Source organism: Ambystoma mexicanum, chromosome 5p (assembly GCF_040938575.1).
Source record: "Ambystoma mexicanum isolate Mex_15411 chromosome 5p, UKY_AmexF1_1, whole genome shotgun sequence".
NCBI classification, from domain to species: Eukaryota; Metazoa; Chordata; class Amphibia; order Caudata; family Ambystomatidae; genus Ambystoma; species Ambystoma mexicanum.
The window spans coordinates 1151806207-1151821311 of NC_090930.1; the positions used below are offsets into that span (position 1 = coordinate 1151806207).

Genomic DNA, 15105 nt, shown 5'->3' on the forward strand with positions numbered 1-15105 from the left:
GCCAAATCTTGTCTGACGCCCTCCAGGGACTTGGTTTTTCTGGGGGCTTATTTTCATACACATCTCAATCTGGTGAAGACATCTGTGGAAAGGATAGAGAAGCTGGCATCCATGGCGGGTTCCTTGGTGCCGGGGCACGTCGATCACGGTCCAGGTGTACATGTCTCTTCTAGGCTCCATGGCATCCTGCATCCCACTCATTCCGAATTGTCAGCTTTTCATGCGGCCTGTACAGGAGTTTCTCACTTCAAGATGGTCACAGGTTCTAAGCTCCTGGTCCGACAAGATTCTCATCTCCAGGGCGCTGGTTGACGCCCTGCAATGGTGGACTTGCTCCGGCAACATAGTACGGGGTATGGCCCTACTGGAGCCAGACTTTCCGTATACGATCGTAACAGCCGCTTCCAAGGTGGGTTGGGGAGCTCACCTTGACAAGTTTCAGGTCCAAGGCCTATGGTCCCTGCAGGAGGCTTTGTTGCACATCAACGTTCTGGAGTTGAGGGCAGTACACTGGGCACTGAAGTCTTTTTTGCCCCGCATTCAGGGCTTGGTGATCCGGGTTCTGACAGACAACACAACTATGTTTTATCTCTGAAAGCAAGGGGGCATACATTCATAGCTCCTATCCAAGGAGGCTCAGGCAGTCTGGCACTATGCCATAGCACACAAGATTCAACTGGTGGCTTACTATTTGCTAGGGGTTCAGAACGAGCAGGCGGATGCTCTCAGCAGAGACTCAGTTCAGATGCACGAATGGCGACTGAAGGACGGCCAGGTGGCGAGGGTATTCAGAAAATGGGGGACTCCCCCGCTGGACTTATTCACCAGCCCAGAAAACAGGCAGTGCAGTCTCTTTGGCAGCAGGGTGGCTCATCCGGACTCAACGGGGGGATGCATTCTCATTCCAGTCGATGGGCCTGTTTGCATATGCGTTCCCTCCATTTCCTCTGATCCGTAAAATGATCCAGATGGTGTGCAAGGTGTTCCTGATAACCCTGTTCTGGCCTCGATAGACCTGTTTCTCCGACCTTCTTCACCTGGCAGTGGACGACCCTCTTCATCTGGGGTCAGAGCCGGATCTTCTGTCACAGAACGAAGGACAGGTGTGGCATCACAACCCCGGCTCCCTCAGCCGAATTTGTGCACCTAAGCATTCCATGGGACTGTCGCTGCATCTTGGCTGCAAGGGCGCTGTCTACCAACGTGTCTTACAGCCGAAAGTGGAAAAGGTTCTGTGTCTGGTGCGTGCAGCAGCCGAACATGCAGCCATTGCAGGTTTCGCCTCCACAACTCCTGCCTTATTTTCTGGCATTGTCGTCGATCAAGGTCCATTCGGCTGCCATCTCTCGGTTCACGAGGCAGCGCAACGCTACACTGCTGTTCAGTGACAGGCTGATTAAACATTTCCTCAAAGGCCTTTTCAGGATGTTCCCCCCAAAGAAGAAGTTGTCTCTGGTCTGGAGTCTCAACTTGGTACTCTCGACGCTCATGAAACCACTTTTTGAACCCATGTCCACAGCGGCTTTGAAGTTTCTCACATGGAAGGTTTGTTTTCTGGTGCCCATCACGTCTGCCAGGAGGGTTTCCGTACTTCAGGCTCTGGTTATTGACCCCCGTATCTGCGCTTCATGAGGGACAAGGTTCTTCTATCTACCAATCCTCACTTTATTCCAAAGATTCCCTCGGAGTCCCATAAGAACGCTACCTTGGCGTTGCCCACCTTTTTTCCAAAGGCGTCCACTCCAGCGGAGAAAGCGCTACATTCCCTGGATATCGAGAGGGCATTGAAGTTTTACCTGGAGAGGACTTAGTCCTTCAGAACGTCGGGACAGCTATTTGTGACTTTCGGCCCCTCCAACAAGGGGAAGCTGATTTCAAAGCAGGGCCTTTCCCGTTGGGTGTCGTCTATGATTTCCTTTTGCCACAACAAGGTCGGCAAGCCATTGCAGTCGACTCCCAGGGCCCATTCTACGAGGTCCACTGCATTGTCGGCGGCGCTGTGGGCCAGCGTACTGCTCAGTTACATTTGCCAAGCAGTAACATGGGCTGTGCCACACAACTTCACCAGACACTACTGTCTGGGTCGTCATAATGTGGAGGATGTGCAAGTGGGGCGTGCAGTCCTCCAATGTCTGTTCCAATAAGGTAAGCCCCCGAGCTTCCGGGGGTTGGTTTTTGCTGATGTTTTCGGTTTTTCGAACTGAAACTGTATGCTTGTCTATTGTTGGTTCGTGATTGCCTGGGGCGGGCATTCTATTGTATTGTATTGTGAAGATATTTCTAGAGTGCTACAAGGGCCGGATGGCATCTAGGCAGTAATCGGAGCAGAGAGGAAGAGGGGAACCAGCTCACTCTAAAAGAGAAGTGTTTTAAGTTGTTTACGAAAGCTAAGTAAATCATGGTTGCTTCTAATGCACTGCAGGAGAGCATTCCAAAATGACGGGGCCAGCACAGAAAATGATCTGCCTCCAGCCCAGGCGAACCGGAAATGAGGGACACACAACAAAAATTGATTGGCAGAGCAAAGTGCCCTTGTAGGTTGGTAGAGGGAGACCTCAGATTGAAGAAATTATGCTCCCACAGAGTGAATAGCACGGTGAACCGTGCATAAAATCTTAAAGCTCACCCTAGCTTTAACTGGCAGGCAATTAAGGCGTTGGAGAAGATCATGTGAATGGAGAGCCTAGGAGCGTTAAGAGCCAGTCTGACGGCCACATTTTGCAGAATCAGAAGCTTCTGGCATGGGTCTTGTTTGGCCACTAGTGTGGGCTTTTAGAGTAAAATACACACTGGGATCTAATACGCTTTTCTTGTCTGTTGTTTCTGTTTGTTTTCCAGGGTTGGCTTAACCACAGCATCTCTGATGTACATCAGAAACTATTGAAACTAAAACCATATTCAGCACCTCTGACATATACCAGAGGTTGCCGAAGCACTAATTTGACGGCGAACCTCATGTGGTTCCCAGGTACGTCTTTTGTCTTATTGAAGCTGAATGGAGACATGCAGGAGGCAGGGTGTGGGATTAGGGGGGAGCATGTTGGCACTAATTGACAGTGTCTAAAGATTGGGAAACAATGCTTTTTCCTTCTAAATTTACCATTCTACCTTGTACATAGGTAGATGGGGCTGAGAAACTACACATATAGATATTTTGTGGTTTCTTTGACATGTGCTGTATTTAGGCATTTGTGAGTATTAGGAACTGGATCAATGGTTAATAGTTCCGTCCAGTAAGCTGAACCTCAGTTGGGTACAGAGATAGACCACATAGGCCTCTCCCTGGGTTTGGACTTTGTAGTTTGATGGGAGCAACTGAGTGAAAAGAGACAGTCTGGTATATTTTAATAGTATTTTAATTGAAATTTTTTAAATTTTTTGTTTGATTTTAGAATTTTGTAAAAAGTTCTTCCAATCCTGATGAAGACAGATATAATCATCCAAGTCGAAACTATTTACCAGGAAGCCTGTTTGATAAAGAAGATTCATATCTATGGCCACTAATAGTTAATATTTTGTCTGGAGTGAACTACTATTAGCAACGCAATGGAATTGAATTTGAACTTTCTTAAATTCTTAAAATAATTTAATCTAAATGTTTTAGGATCTGAATCAGTTAAATGAATGTATGAATGCCTGAAATTTAGGATGTTTTTTTTTTTTATAAAAAATGAATTAATTAAAGATGTCCAATGATGATGTTTACACTCATCTAAAATAAAATAAAAATTATGATTTGATTTATTACCTTCTGCCTTTTTTCTACCAGTTGCTCTCGTTATCCTGGCACCATCATTTGTTTCATTATATGGGTCTTGTTTGCACCTCCAGATTATCATACTGCTATGTAGTCTATTCACAGCATGTGAATCCATGAAAGATCCAAGGCTGGAGAAGGGAGTAGTTTCTTACCTGTAACTCCATTTCTCCAGCGTTGGTATCTTTCATGGATTCACATACACCCTCTGGCCTTCCCCCTTCAGGCAAACATAAGTTTGAGTTCCTCCATTTTGGTGAGGTTAAAATCTGAAGGAAAGCCGCAGCAGCGGGGCTATTTATACTTTACGTCCTATTGGTGCAGCCTTAAGCACCCATAAAAACGTTGATGGAGAAATTGAGTTACAGGTAAGAAATTACTCCCTTCATAATCCTCAGGCGAAGATAACGATGTACCTTAACTCCTCTTAAAGTTCTGGAGAAGAGAACATCATGCATTGTCAAGTACAAAGGAGCAGCCTTGGCTGAAAGCTTAGCTGATGAGAGATGGTAAACTAATTGGGCAAGTGGGCAGAAGTCTGACGTTTTTCTCCGCAACTAGGTTTCGTTTTGCTTACGTGCTGCTAACGAGCCGAGTGTCCAAGGTTGGGAGAAAATGCCAACCAATCAGAGGGCCTATGCAATAGTGAGTATACATTGTTGCAAGGACCAATCTGCTGCTGTTATGCTGCTAAAGTTTGTATTATTATATGTAGTTAGAGGGATGTTCAAGGCAGGCCTACTAGATGTGGGTAGCAAATCGTGATATTAACACTTCTAGAACCTATAAGTAGATATGTTCCCTTAACCAATCTTTCCACCTGATAGGTTTTATTATTTGCCACATACGATGACGTCACAGATGACCCTCATCGAGGTATAACGTCTTTGTGCATCCGAAATGTAACCAAGAGTGTGTGAGCTGCAATCTGTTTGTTCACCAGGACTGATGATAAAGTAGTATTTCAATCTGTCCGGTTATTTGGGTCCAAGATTATTTGTTATGGTAATTCCATTATGCGCATAAGAACACTCCAGGTGCTACTTCACAACTTCTTGTCCTAGTCTTTCTTCTGGTACGCCACACACCACAGACCATTCTGGTGCCAATATGCTTTGTGGAAGGCAAACAAGGAGCTCACAATTTTACTTGTCTCCAGAAGGATTAAAACCCTGAGTAAATCAGCCCCAGAGCACATGTTTTACAGTTCAGTGCAAACGTTTTTTTTCTGCAAAACTGCTTTCCCTAATCTCGGTTCTAGGCTTGGAGTAGGTGTTGTAACACAGGGCACGCTGGATTTGTGAGTCCTTGGCATGGGAGCAGTCCAAAATAAAGAAGAAACTACTCGGCTGCAGGGAAGGAAACACAGTGCGAGCACTTGCAAACAGGTTTGTTTGTTCAGTGGAGGATTACAGAGCTGGATCCGTGGGCTGGGATCAGTGTTGGACTGGCCTGCAGGGAACTTTGGAGATTTCCCAGTGAGCCCCTTTATTGTGAGTACACTGTTTTTCCGCTCCTCTGACCCGCTGTCCCAGTCACCACACCCTCTTACTTTCATCTCTCCCAATCGACCACATCCTTAATAATTTGTTATAATAAAGCTTCCAGTATGTCATTCTTAAGAAATGTTTTATGTAAGTTCATTGGTATGTTTACTTTTTAATCCCTAAATAGGGACGAATGTGCTTAAGAATTCATCATTTGAAAACATTTCTTGGCGAGAGAGCCCAGCCCAACCCCATCTTGGAGCGGTCCAGCTAGCTCGCCACATTCACTCACATGAGACCTCATTACGACCCAGGCGGTAAGTTACCGCCTGGGTCGTACCTTTACCACCATGGCGTAAACTGCGTTTACGCCATGGTGGTTGGCGGACTTAGCGCCCCATTCCGAGGTGAGTGGGGCGGTAAGTCCCCATTAACCCATTTACCCTTCCCCATTCCCATTTTTGCCCCATAGGGCATAATGGGAGTGGGGAAGGCGTTAATTACGCCACCGTAAATTACGGTGGCGCAATTAACAACAAGGTCCCTTAGCGCCATGGAGATTTTAACACCTGCTTTTAGCAGGTGTTAAAATCTCCATGGCGATAAGGGACCTCGGAATCAGGCGGTAAGGGTCGCGCTGTTTACGCCGCCGTAAACCCCTTACCGCCTGGGTCCTAATTCCCAATACATCTGACTAAAGAAATTCAACAGCCACATGGCTGAGGAAGATGTGGGCCTATTAAGCCAAAGCCAATATCAGGGTGTCACGCTAATAAGTAAGTCATTCTACAAATCATATTACTTATTTCCACAATTGTTCAATCAGCGTCTGTAACACGTGGCACAAGACTTCATCCTTGGTGCATGTTACAAGGATGTTTCAGCAAGAGATTGTGAGTTTCCTGCTTGGAGAAAATGAAGGAGAATTAACAGAGCAGAGATCGGGTTGGCCATACCGAAAAGGCCAAGTAGCAGCATGAAAGCTGAAAGGAGATATATGAGAGCAGAATCTGAATTGTTCAGGCCAAAAAGGCCAACCAGTAGTCAGGAAAGAGAGAAAGGGGTGGTGGACCAGTTGGTACAGATTTTTGAAAGAAGCCAGGTTGAGGAGCTAGGCTAGCATAGGACCCTGCTGAGAACCGGGCCAAAATACTGTCTGGGGGAGAACCTTAGAGATGCATCTGCAGTGTAACCAGCTTGGGGCTTTCACCCAGACTTTGGTGGGAGTTGCGAGGACACCTGCCCAAATGAAGAAGTCATGTACAAGGGTCAAAAACTGGCACTGTGATGGAGGTGGACCTTGCTAATGTATTGAGCTTGGACACCTTAAATCTCTGGGACGATATGCGACTTTTATAACACTGTACTGGATTGACACTCTGGAGTTTGTTGACACTTAAACTAGGGATGGACTCTGGACAGTAGGTCCTTTAGCTTATGGCCTGACACTACATATGATGTAGCCCTCATTCCTATCACTCCTTGCTTAGATGTGTTCCCTTTTGAGTTTTATCTCATCGCGTAATATTTTCACCAAACCCTGACCCTCCTAAAACTCAGGGACACCAGTATCAACCCTGGACAGCCGAATTGGACCGTCCTCGAAAAGCCACAGAACAGTTCAAGCTCTTCTTTAACTCCAATAATAAGAAGAAACTGAAGTGCAAATTGCTCAAATTTTCCTGAACCTATATGATGTGGCCCCTTGAGTTTTTACTGTATTTTTCTGATCTTTAAATATAGATCTAGTTTGCTCAGATCAGAACATTTGCTGACTTTGACTTGAATACTGATCTATTTCGACATGTTAAGTATTGAATGTGTGGTTCAGTTTTTAGTTGGAAACTTGCTTGTATTAATATTCATTAATATAACATTTCTTGTTTCAGCTTTCTGCAGGCCTGTATGTCTTCAAGGTTGCAGTTTCAGGTGACAATGCGTTTGGCGAAGGACTGGTAAATGTGACAGTAAAACCAGGCAAGCCATCTTCCGTATTACACAAAAGGACCATTTTAGAGTACATAAAGAGCTTGTAATGTAAAAGTTAATTACCCGGAAAGGTTTTTCTATTGTCCAGTAATATACAGTATTTTTCATGACAATACATGAAAATAGCTGTGCCAGAGTCATTCTGTCACCCCATCACCACATGTCACTTGGGGTTTAATTGTGATGCAGTGACACTTTGGGAGGGGATAACATTATGTGGCACCCCAAATGACATGTTGGGTACCACCTGAAATATTACGACCCAGGCGGAGGACCATGGTGCTATTAGCACCATGGTCCATACCGGTGTCCGCCATGGCGGAATGGGGAATTACCACCCCATTCCGAAGTTAGCGGGGCGGTAATTCCCCATGCCGCCATGGCCCTTCCCCATTCCCATTTTTGCCTCATAGGGCTCAATGGGAATGGGGAAGGCGCTAAGTACGGTGCCGCAAATTGCGGCACCGTACTTAGCACCAAGGTCCCTTTGCGGGTCCCTACTTTAACGGCTAGTAAAACCAGCCGTTAAGGTCGGGTCCCGCAAAGGGACCTCGTAATTAGGTGCTAATAGGTTAACGGCGCCGCAGCCTTTTACGGCGCCGTTAACCCATTAGCGCCTGGGTCGTAATGAGGCCAAAACGGTATGTTACTCCTAGGCGCCTCTATTTCTAATCCTTCTTACTTTTCCACATACCACACCATAATAAGACAGATCTGGTTCCTTTGCCTTCTAGCCCACCACTGGCACTCTCTCCTATAACGTTAAGGAACATTGAAGCACATCTGATCTTCTAAAAGCTGCCAAGAACTACGCTCTTTGTGATTTGAAGACCACTTCAAGGGATATAAATCAGCAAATAAAGGAATCATAATTGGGTAGAAAAGAACTGACCTGCAATGATGTATTCCGTTTCAAATTAATAAACGCCTATTAGCAATATTACATTATTCTAACAAGGTTCAATTCTACCCTTTTAAAAACATGCCCATTTGGCTTCCGATCCCCAATATTTTTCACCTTTTACAGGGCATGATTCCCATCAGACCTATCCAAAATAATGCAGAACACTTTTTTACACCCACAGCAACTGAATGAAAGTCACCAATGTTCGAAACTTAAAGCAACTTAGTGAAATATCTTTTTATTTTTTATTTTCTCTCTGTACTATTGATTTTTTTTTAGCCAATTCATCTCCTTCTTTCCTATCACAAGCTGCTTTATTTTGGGTCACTTGTTTAAAATGCAGGAACACATATTAATGTTATACAATAAAATATAAGCTATCATGCCCTCCAGTTAAACATTTAGCAAACATGTCCCTGAGTTAAGGTGGTGTCAAGACTTCATCTCTGTTCAGCAAGGAGATGTGGACAAGTGATCTGATTAAGGAACAAAAGGACATGGGCCTTATTTTCCAAATGTATACTGGAATTGATGTCCAAAAAAGGCTATTTATCAACCTACACAAAATGTGCATAAGTCAAAGGTGTGAGTTGTGCATGAGTGACGTTTCTCCCTGTATGTGTAGTTTACTCCATGCGCGCATATGTTGTTGCTAAAAGAACATTTACATAAAAAGGGTACTTCATCTTCCTTGTGTCATTAGTTTAAGCAAGCCAATTCCCGTTCAAGGAAAACACATCAGTTAGTATAATTAGTTTTGTGGCAGATAAATGTGGAATTGCGAAAAACACATTGGGCCAGATTCTCATAAAGTACCACAAATTAAAGGAGCGCAGAGAATGCACTTGTTTCATGTGTACTACTTTTTAAAATGTTCAGGTCAGGCATCTAAGATGCACTCTTTCAGATGTCCTTTGAGGAATGGGCTCCTGTTTTCTCGGTGCAAGTGAACAGATGTGCTAGCCATCACCCATATGCTCATATCTCTACTAGTTAGCCTTCTTCTCAGCATCACCTACAAACCCTTGACCTTAAACTAGACAATCATAACTATGCTTTTCATAACTTCCTTAATCACTTTAAATAGCTTCCAGAATTGTAGATGTGCCTTTTGCTCTCCCTCTTTGCCATTTCTTCCCAACTTCTCCATTCCAATTACCTCCCCCCTCTGAGAGGTGGCAACTTTGTGCACTGGTGGCTTGGATTCCTAAAGTTTGGATTATTGAAAATATATTGAAATTGCACTGTGTGCAAGAAGCAGGCCAGGTCATGGACACAATGGGCCTTATTACGACCCTGGTGCTAAGTGTTTAACGGTGCCGTAAAAGGCTGCGGCGCCATTAAACACTTAGCGCCTTACTACGAGGTCCCTTTGCTGGACCCGATCTTAACGGCTGGTCTACACCAGCCGTTAAAGTAGGGACCAGCAAAGGGACTTTGGTGCTAGGTACGGTACCGCAATTTGCGGTACCGTACTTAGCGCATTCCCATAGAGCTCTATGGGGCAAAAATGGGAATGGGGAAGGGCCATGGTTCAATGGGGGATTACCGCCCCGCCAACCATGGAATGGGGTGGTAATTCCCCATTGAACCATGGCGGACCCATTACAACACCGGCACCAACCATGGTGCTAATAGCTCCATGGTTTAGCGCCGGTGTTGTAATGAGGGCCAATTAGTGTTAATACATCTGTGTCTGTTTTATGATTTTTAGCAAAAATATTTGGACCTCATTACGGTCTGGAAATAATGGTGGCGGTAAACCCGTCACCAACGTTGACTCTGGACCGGGTGATCTTGAGTTCTGCAGGCGGGAGGTGTCGTCCCTGCCAGGTCTGACTTGGCGGGTTTAACACCACCCGCCTGCAGGCGGACGTGGAAACACCGGCATCATCACGAGATGGTGCCGGTGTTTCCACTTCCCCATTCCCATTGAGTCCTATAGGACTCAATGGGAATGGGGATTTACCGAATTCTGCCTCCGGAATTCCCGGGTCACCGGTGTCGTAATGCACCGGTAATTCCGGGAATCACAGAGGCGGAATGGTAATACAAGTCCGGCGATAACCTGTCATTTCAGGCACGGTTACCGCCGGACTCGTATTTAGGCCATTTGTCCCTAATCTCCTGCTATCTACTGATCTATTTCTTTCTATTCTTCCAACTATGACTTACACTGTAGAGCAGCTTGTATTCTAACCATCATCCATCCTTTCACTTTCCTTCTCATCATTCTCTCCTCCTTTATTTTGCTTTATATGTTAAAAATGCTCTACCATTCTCTATCTCTCTGACATCATCTACCTCTCCAGGTACGGCTGTGTCGGCTGATTTGTTATTCCTTTGTTTGTTAATTATTTGATTTCCTTTTAACTCATTCTGAGCAAGGCGGGTGACTGGACGCCTAGATCACTTTATTATTGGTTCATTTCACTTTTTACTTTATGTATTTAATTTTAGTTCTGTATATTGGTTTCCTTGTATTACCGTGCCTACGGCTGGATGGTGCCTGGCTTCTTCTGCAAGCCACGCTGTGCGGTCTTTCTTTGCGTTCTTTCTTGGGAGTGAGAGGGGTCCGGTTTGTGCGATAGCATGTTTATTTATAAAGGAGGGCCATACCATCATCACAGCTGACGGACGCAGCAGCTGAGATCCTCACGCGCTGAAGTCGTGCTAAAGTTAAGCCCGTCTGTGCCCATCCGTGGCAAGGCTGGCATAAGAGGGTCCTTCCCAGGTGGTTCAGCCTACTCTCTCATACAGTTTTTTTCCCCACAATCAGCTGCTACTGCTTGCTCCTGTGGCCACAGTTTTCCCTGCTGGCTGTGTGGTGCAGAGCAGGGTAAGCGACTCTGTGACCTCCTTCCATGCCTCTTTGAATTGCTTGTCCTTCAATGCTCGGTCACTGCCTACCTATTCCGCTCATTTCTATGATCTTCTTACTGATGTTGTACCTGTGTCACTGAGACATGGCTTGGTGAGGCTTCTGGCCCCAATGCTTCCACCTACTATTAAAATGTTGCACTCTGACCACCCCCCTGGGGATGGGGGTGGCATTGCTATTATTTTTAAGTCTCTCTACTCTGGCTCCTTCCTTCCAATTAGTCATCAGATTAAAATGGAGGCTATGTTGGTCCAGTTCTCCATATCCTCCTCTTTCTGCATCTCCTCTTTAGTTGTTTATCGTCCTCCTGGTCCTAAGTCCTCTTTTTATTACGATTTTTTTTAATTTAGCCCCAATACTCAGTTCAGGCGTGCACATCTTATCATCCTAGGGGATTTTAATCTCAAGGTAAATTTTTCCAGCGATCCCAAGATCCAAGACTTTGTTTGGCTATGTGGGAAGTCTCACTTGCTCAGAAAGTCATGGGCCCTACCGATGGGCTGGGCAATACCCTGCACCTTATATTTTCAACGTGCTCTGAGGTCAATGTCTTTCCTACTTTCCCAGTCACTTGGACTGACCATTTTATTGTTCCATTTGTCTTTGACATAGGGCCTCATTACGACCCAGGCGGACTTCGCGGTGCTAAATGCACCGCGAAGCATGGCGGAAAGCCGCCGATAGCGCCATGGGGGTTGGCGGATTTACCGCCCCATTCCGACCTCGGCGGAGCGGTAAATCCCCAATCCCCATTCTGCCCTTCCCCATTCCCATTTTCGCCCCATAGGGTATAATGGGAGTGGGGAAGGAGTTAATTACGCCACCGTAAAATACGGTGGCGTAATTAACAACGAGGTCCCGTAGCGCCATGGTTTTCTCCGGCTGGTAAAACCAGGCGGAGAAAACCTCCATGGCGCTACGGGAACTCGTAGTATGGCGGAGAGGTACGCCATGCACTACGCTGGCGTAACACCCTCTCCGCCAGGGTCCTAATGAGGCCCATAGTGTTGTGAAGCACCCCTCTCATCTCCATGCCACTATTCGACACTTTTGGCGCTCTGTTTCACAGGCTGATATTGTTGCACAAATCTGTGCTCAGCATTCTGAGACCGCCCCTATAGATCTTGGCTCTTTATCCGACACCTTAGTTTTGGTGACAGATTCTGTTGCACCCCTTAAGATGCCCAGATCGTTGTCTCGTCCATCTCAGCATTGGTTCACTGATGAACTTCGGGTGATCCGCTTGAAGACCAGACAGTGTGAGCGCAAATGGAGGCTTACCTTCGCTCCTACTGCCAAGCTTGCTTTTCCACATGTCACTGCACTGTACCATTGCGCCATTGTCAGCACCAAACAGACTTATTAAGTTTCTCTCATTGAGACCTTTGTTAATCACTCCAAAGAGTTGTTTAAAGCTGTGCGGGGTCTCTTCTCAGCTGCATCTGATCCAGTTCCTCCGACGCAGGACGTATGTGATTCTCTGTCCTTTTTTTTGTGGACAAAATTAACAAAATCGGGTCCAACATTAACTCTTCTCCTCAGTATTTGTTGTCTTCACAGTACCCTACTGGGTCTGCTTTCACTAGTTTATGGTCTGCGTTTTCTTCGTTCTTTCCTTGAGTTGTTTCTGCTGCTGTATTTAAACTGAAGTCTGCCTCTCCTCGGGATCCTATTCCTCCAGGTATAATTAAAGACATTCTGCCTCAGCTCATCCCTTTGCTTACTGAAGCAGTGAACACTTATTTTCGTACCCGGGTCATCCCTTCCTCCCTTAAGAACGCCACGGTTATCCCTTTGCTGAAAAAACCTTCTTTGGACCCTCAGGTTCCTGCTAATTTCTGACACATTTCTCTTCTCCCTTTCTCTATGAAGCTTCTGGAATGGTTGGTTTGTCCGTTACTTAATACCTTCCTCGAGGAATCTTCCTTTTCCATTCTTTTCATTCTGGTTTCCGTCCAGGAAGGGGGACTGAGAGTGTCCTGTTCTCGGTTATGGATGATCTGGGCAGTACCCATAACAAGGGCGGCATCAGCGCTTTGTTGCTGCTCAACCTCTCTGCCACCTTTGACACCATCGATCATGGGGTCTTGCTAGATCACTTGGCGGGGGCTGGCCTCTCAGGCACTGTTCTGGATTGGTTCTCCTCTTTTCTATCCGACCGTGGCCAAACTCTTTCTCTTCCTCTTTTTTTCTCCCAGGCAGCGGCCCTCACTTGTGGTGTCCCCCAATGGGGCCGCCATCTCCCGGTCCTAGATAACGCCTATGTTCAACCTCTGACCAAACTTATCTTCTCCCATCGCTGCCCTTGCTATTCTTATGCTGACGACACCTAAATCTGGGTCTGTCTTGATCTTTCCATACCTGAATCAGCAGCCTGGTTTTGTGTCTGTCTGCAGGCCGTGGGTGAATGGATGTGCAACAACTGTCTCAAGTTGAACATCAAAAAGACTGAGGTGTTGGTGGTGGGCACCCCTCAGCCTTTTCTTTCTGGACTCCTGATTTCTGGCCTTGTTCTTTAGGCCCTTTTCCTGCACCTGTATCCATTGTTAAAGATCTGGGAGTAAAACTCTCCTCCTCCCTCTCCATGAAGCCACAAGTCAGCACAGTTTGTCAGCAGGGCTACTTTCAACTTAAACTTCTTCATTGTGTTCGTCCTTTTATCCCTGTTCACCTCCATGCACCAGTAGTCTCTGCTCTCATCAATTCTACGATTGACTACTGTAATTCCTTATTCCTCACCCAGCATGCTTACATCAGTCAACGTCTGCAGGTTCTCCAGAATTCTGCCATGGGCCTTGTTACCTCTACTCCCCGCTGGGCCCACATTTCTCCCATTCTTAGGAGACTTCATTGGTTCCCGGCAGCCTAGCGCATTCGATTTAAAGCCCTTTGTCTCGTTCATCAGGCCTTTTCTAGCCAAGGAGCTGAATATCTTCAAGCTAAATCTGTCCACAGGGTTTAAGAAGGCCAGCAGCCATGTTGGAATTAAGGAAACCCTGTCATGCAGCCTGTCAACTCTGCAGCCCAGCCTCCGAACCACCAGTGAATGCACTCCCCTTTTACAGCTTTGGGTGTGCTGTGCGTGAGCCACCCCCGCACTGGTTCTTCTTCGCGAGCTATCGCTAGCTTCTGTCTCTCTACCCAAGTTAATCCTCTGAGTTTGCCAACCCTCCAGCCTCCTGGTGAGTGTGTCTCCTGCTCTGCGGACTGGCTCACCAAATATGTTTTCTTAAAAACCTATGCTGACAGTGACCCTCTGTGTGTCTGCTCTTCAAAGCCATGTGTATGATAAGAGTTGTTTTCAAGTATGGGACCCTATATTTCTCCTAATGCAATACATCTCCTTGTCATCCAAAAAAGAGGCGCTTCCCTGCAGGTTGATCTTCAGGCTCACTGCAGATGGGGCTTGGAAAGACTGGGCAGACTCTAGGGGATCCCCCATTTACCATCCTCTGGGGTCACATCACTTAGCTGACATACCCATCCTCTTCTACAGCCCCTGCATTTGACACTGCCCCTCCCTTTCCTGCTAGCATCCCTGCATCTTCCCAAAAGGCTATTCCATGCCTATTCAAATAATCAACATTAGACTGAATCTTGTCTTCATACTCAGCAACAATAAATGTGGTTGTGCACTAAGAAGCCGTTTCATGACTCACGTTATACTATCCTCATTCCTAACCAACCAGTTTAAGGAGGCATGGTTGGTTATAAGGCAAATCTAGTGCCTGTCAGGTAGTACTTTAAGGCTTCTATGGCCCATTACTTTGCAAGATGGTCCAATTCTTTAATGGAATCATTTTCTTTTCATGAGGTAACAACTTACCGCATGTAAAGAATTGTTTGTTCCAGGCATTGCCCCTCCTCAGACAGGGCCACCTCGAGCCCAACCTTTGAGGTGACTGTCTGCAAATTAATTCTATGTCAAGACACAGAGGCTCGGATTATGCTTTCTTCCAACTTTACTTTTCGAGCAGCATCATGAAAACAATAACAATACAAATGCGAAAACTACACTCCCCATAAGTTTAGAGTCTTTTGTAGTTCATAATGTTATTGGTCTTTCCAACATGTGACCTTAAACCAC

General features: G+C 45.9%; 1 protein-coding gene across 5 annotated transcripts in view; it reads left to right on the forward strand.

The window, feature by feature from the left end:
* KIAA0319 (KIAA0319 ortholog) overlaps window positions 1–15105 on the forward strand; it is an 806237-nt gene that overhangs the window by 470845 nt on the left and 320287 nt on the right. For all 5 annotated transcript variants that reach the window (XM_069613622.1, XM_069613623.1, XM_069613620.1 and 2 more), the window contains one exon: window positions 7134–7221. In XM_069613622.1, the coding sequence (XP_069469723.1) occupies window positions 7134–7221 (88 nt within the window). The remainder of the gene's footprint in view (window positions 1–7133; window positions 7222–15105) is intronic.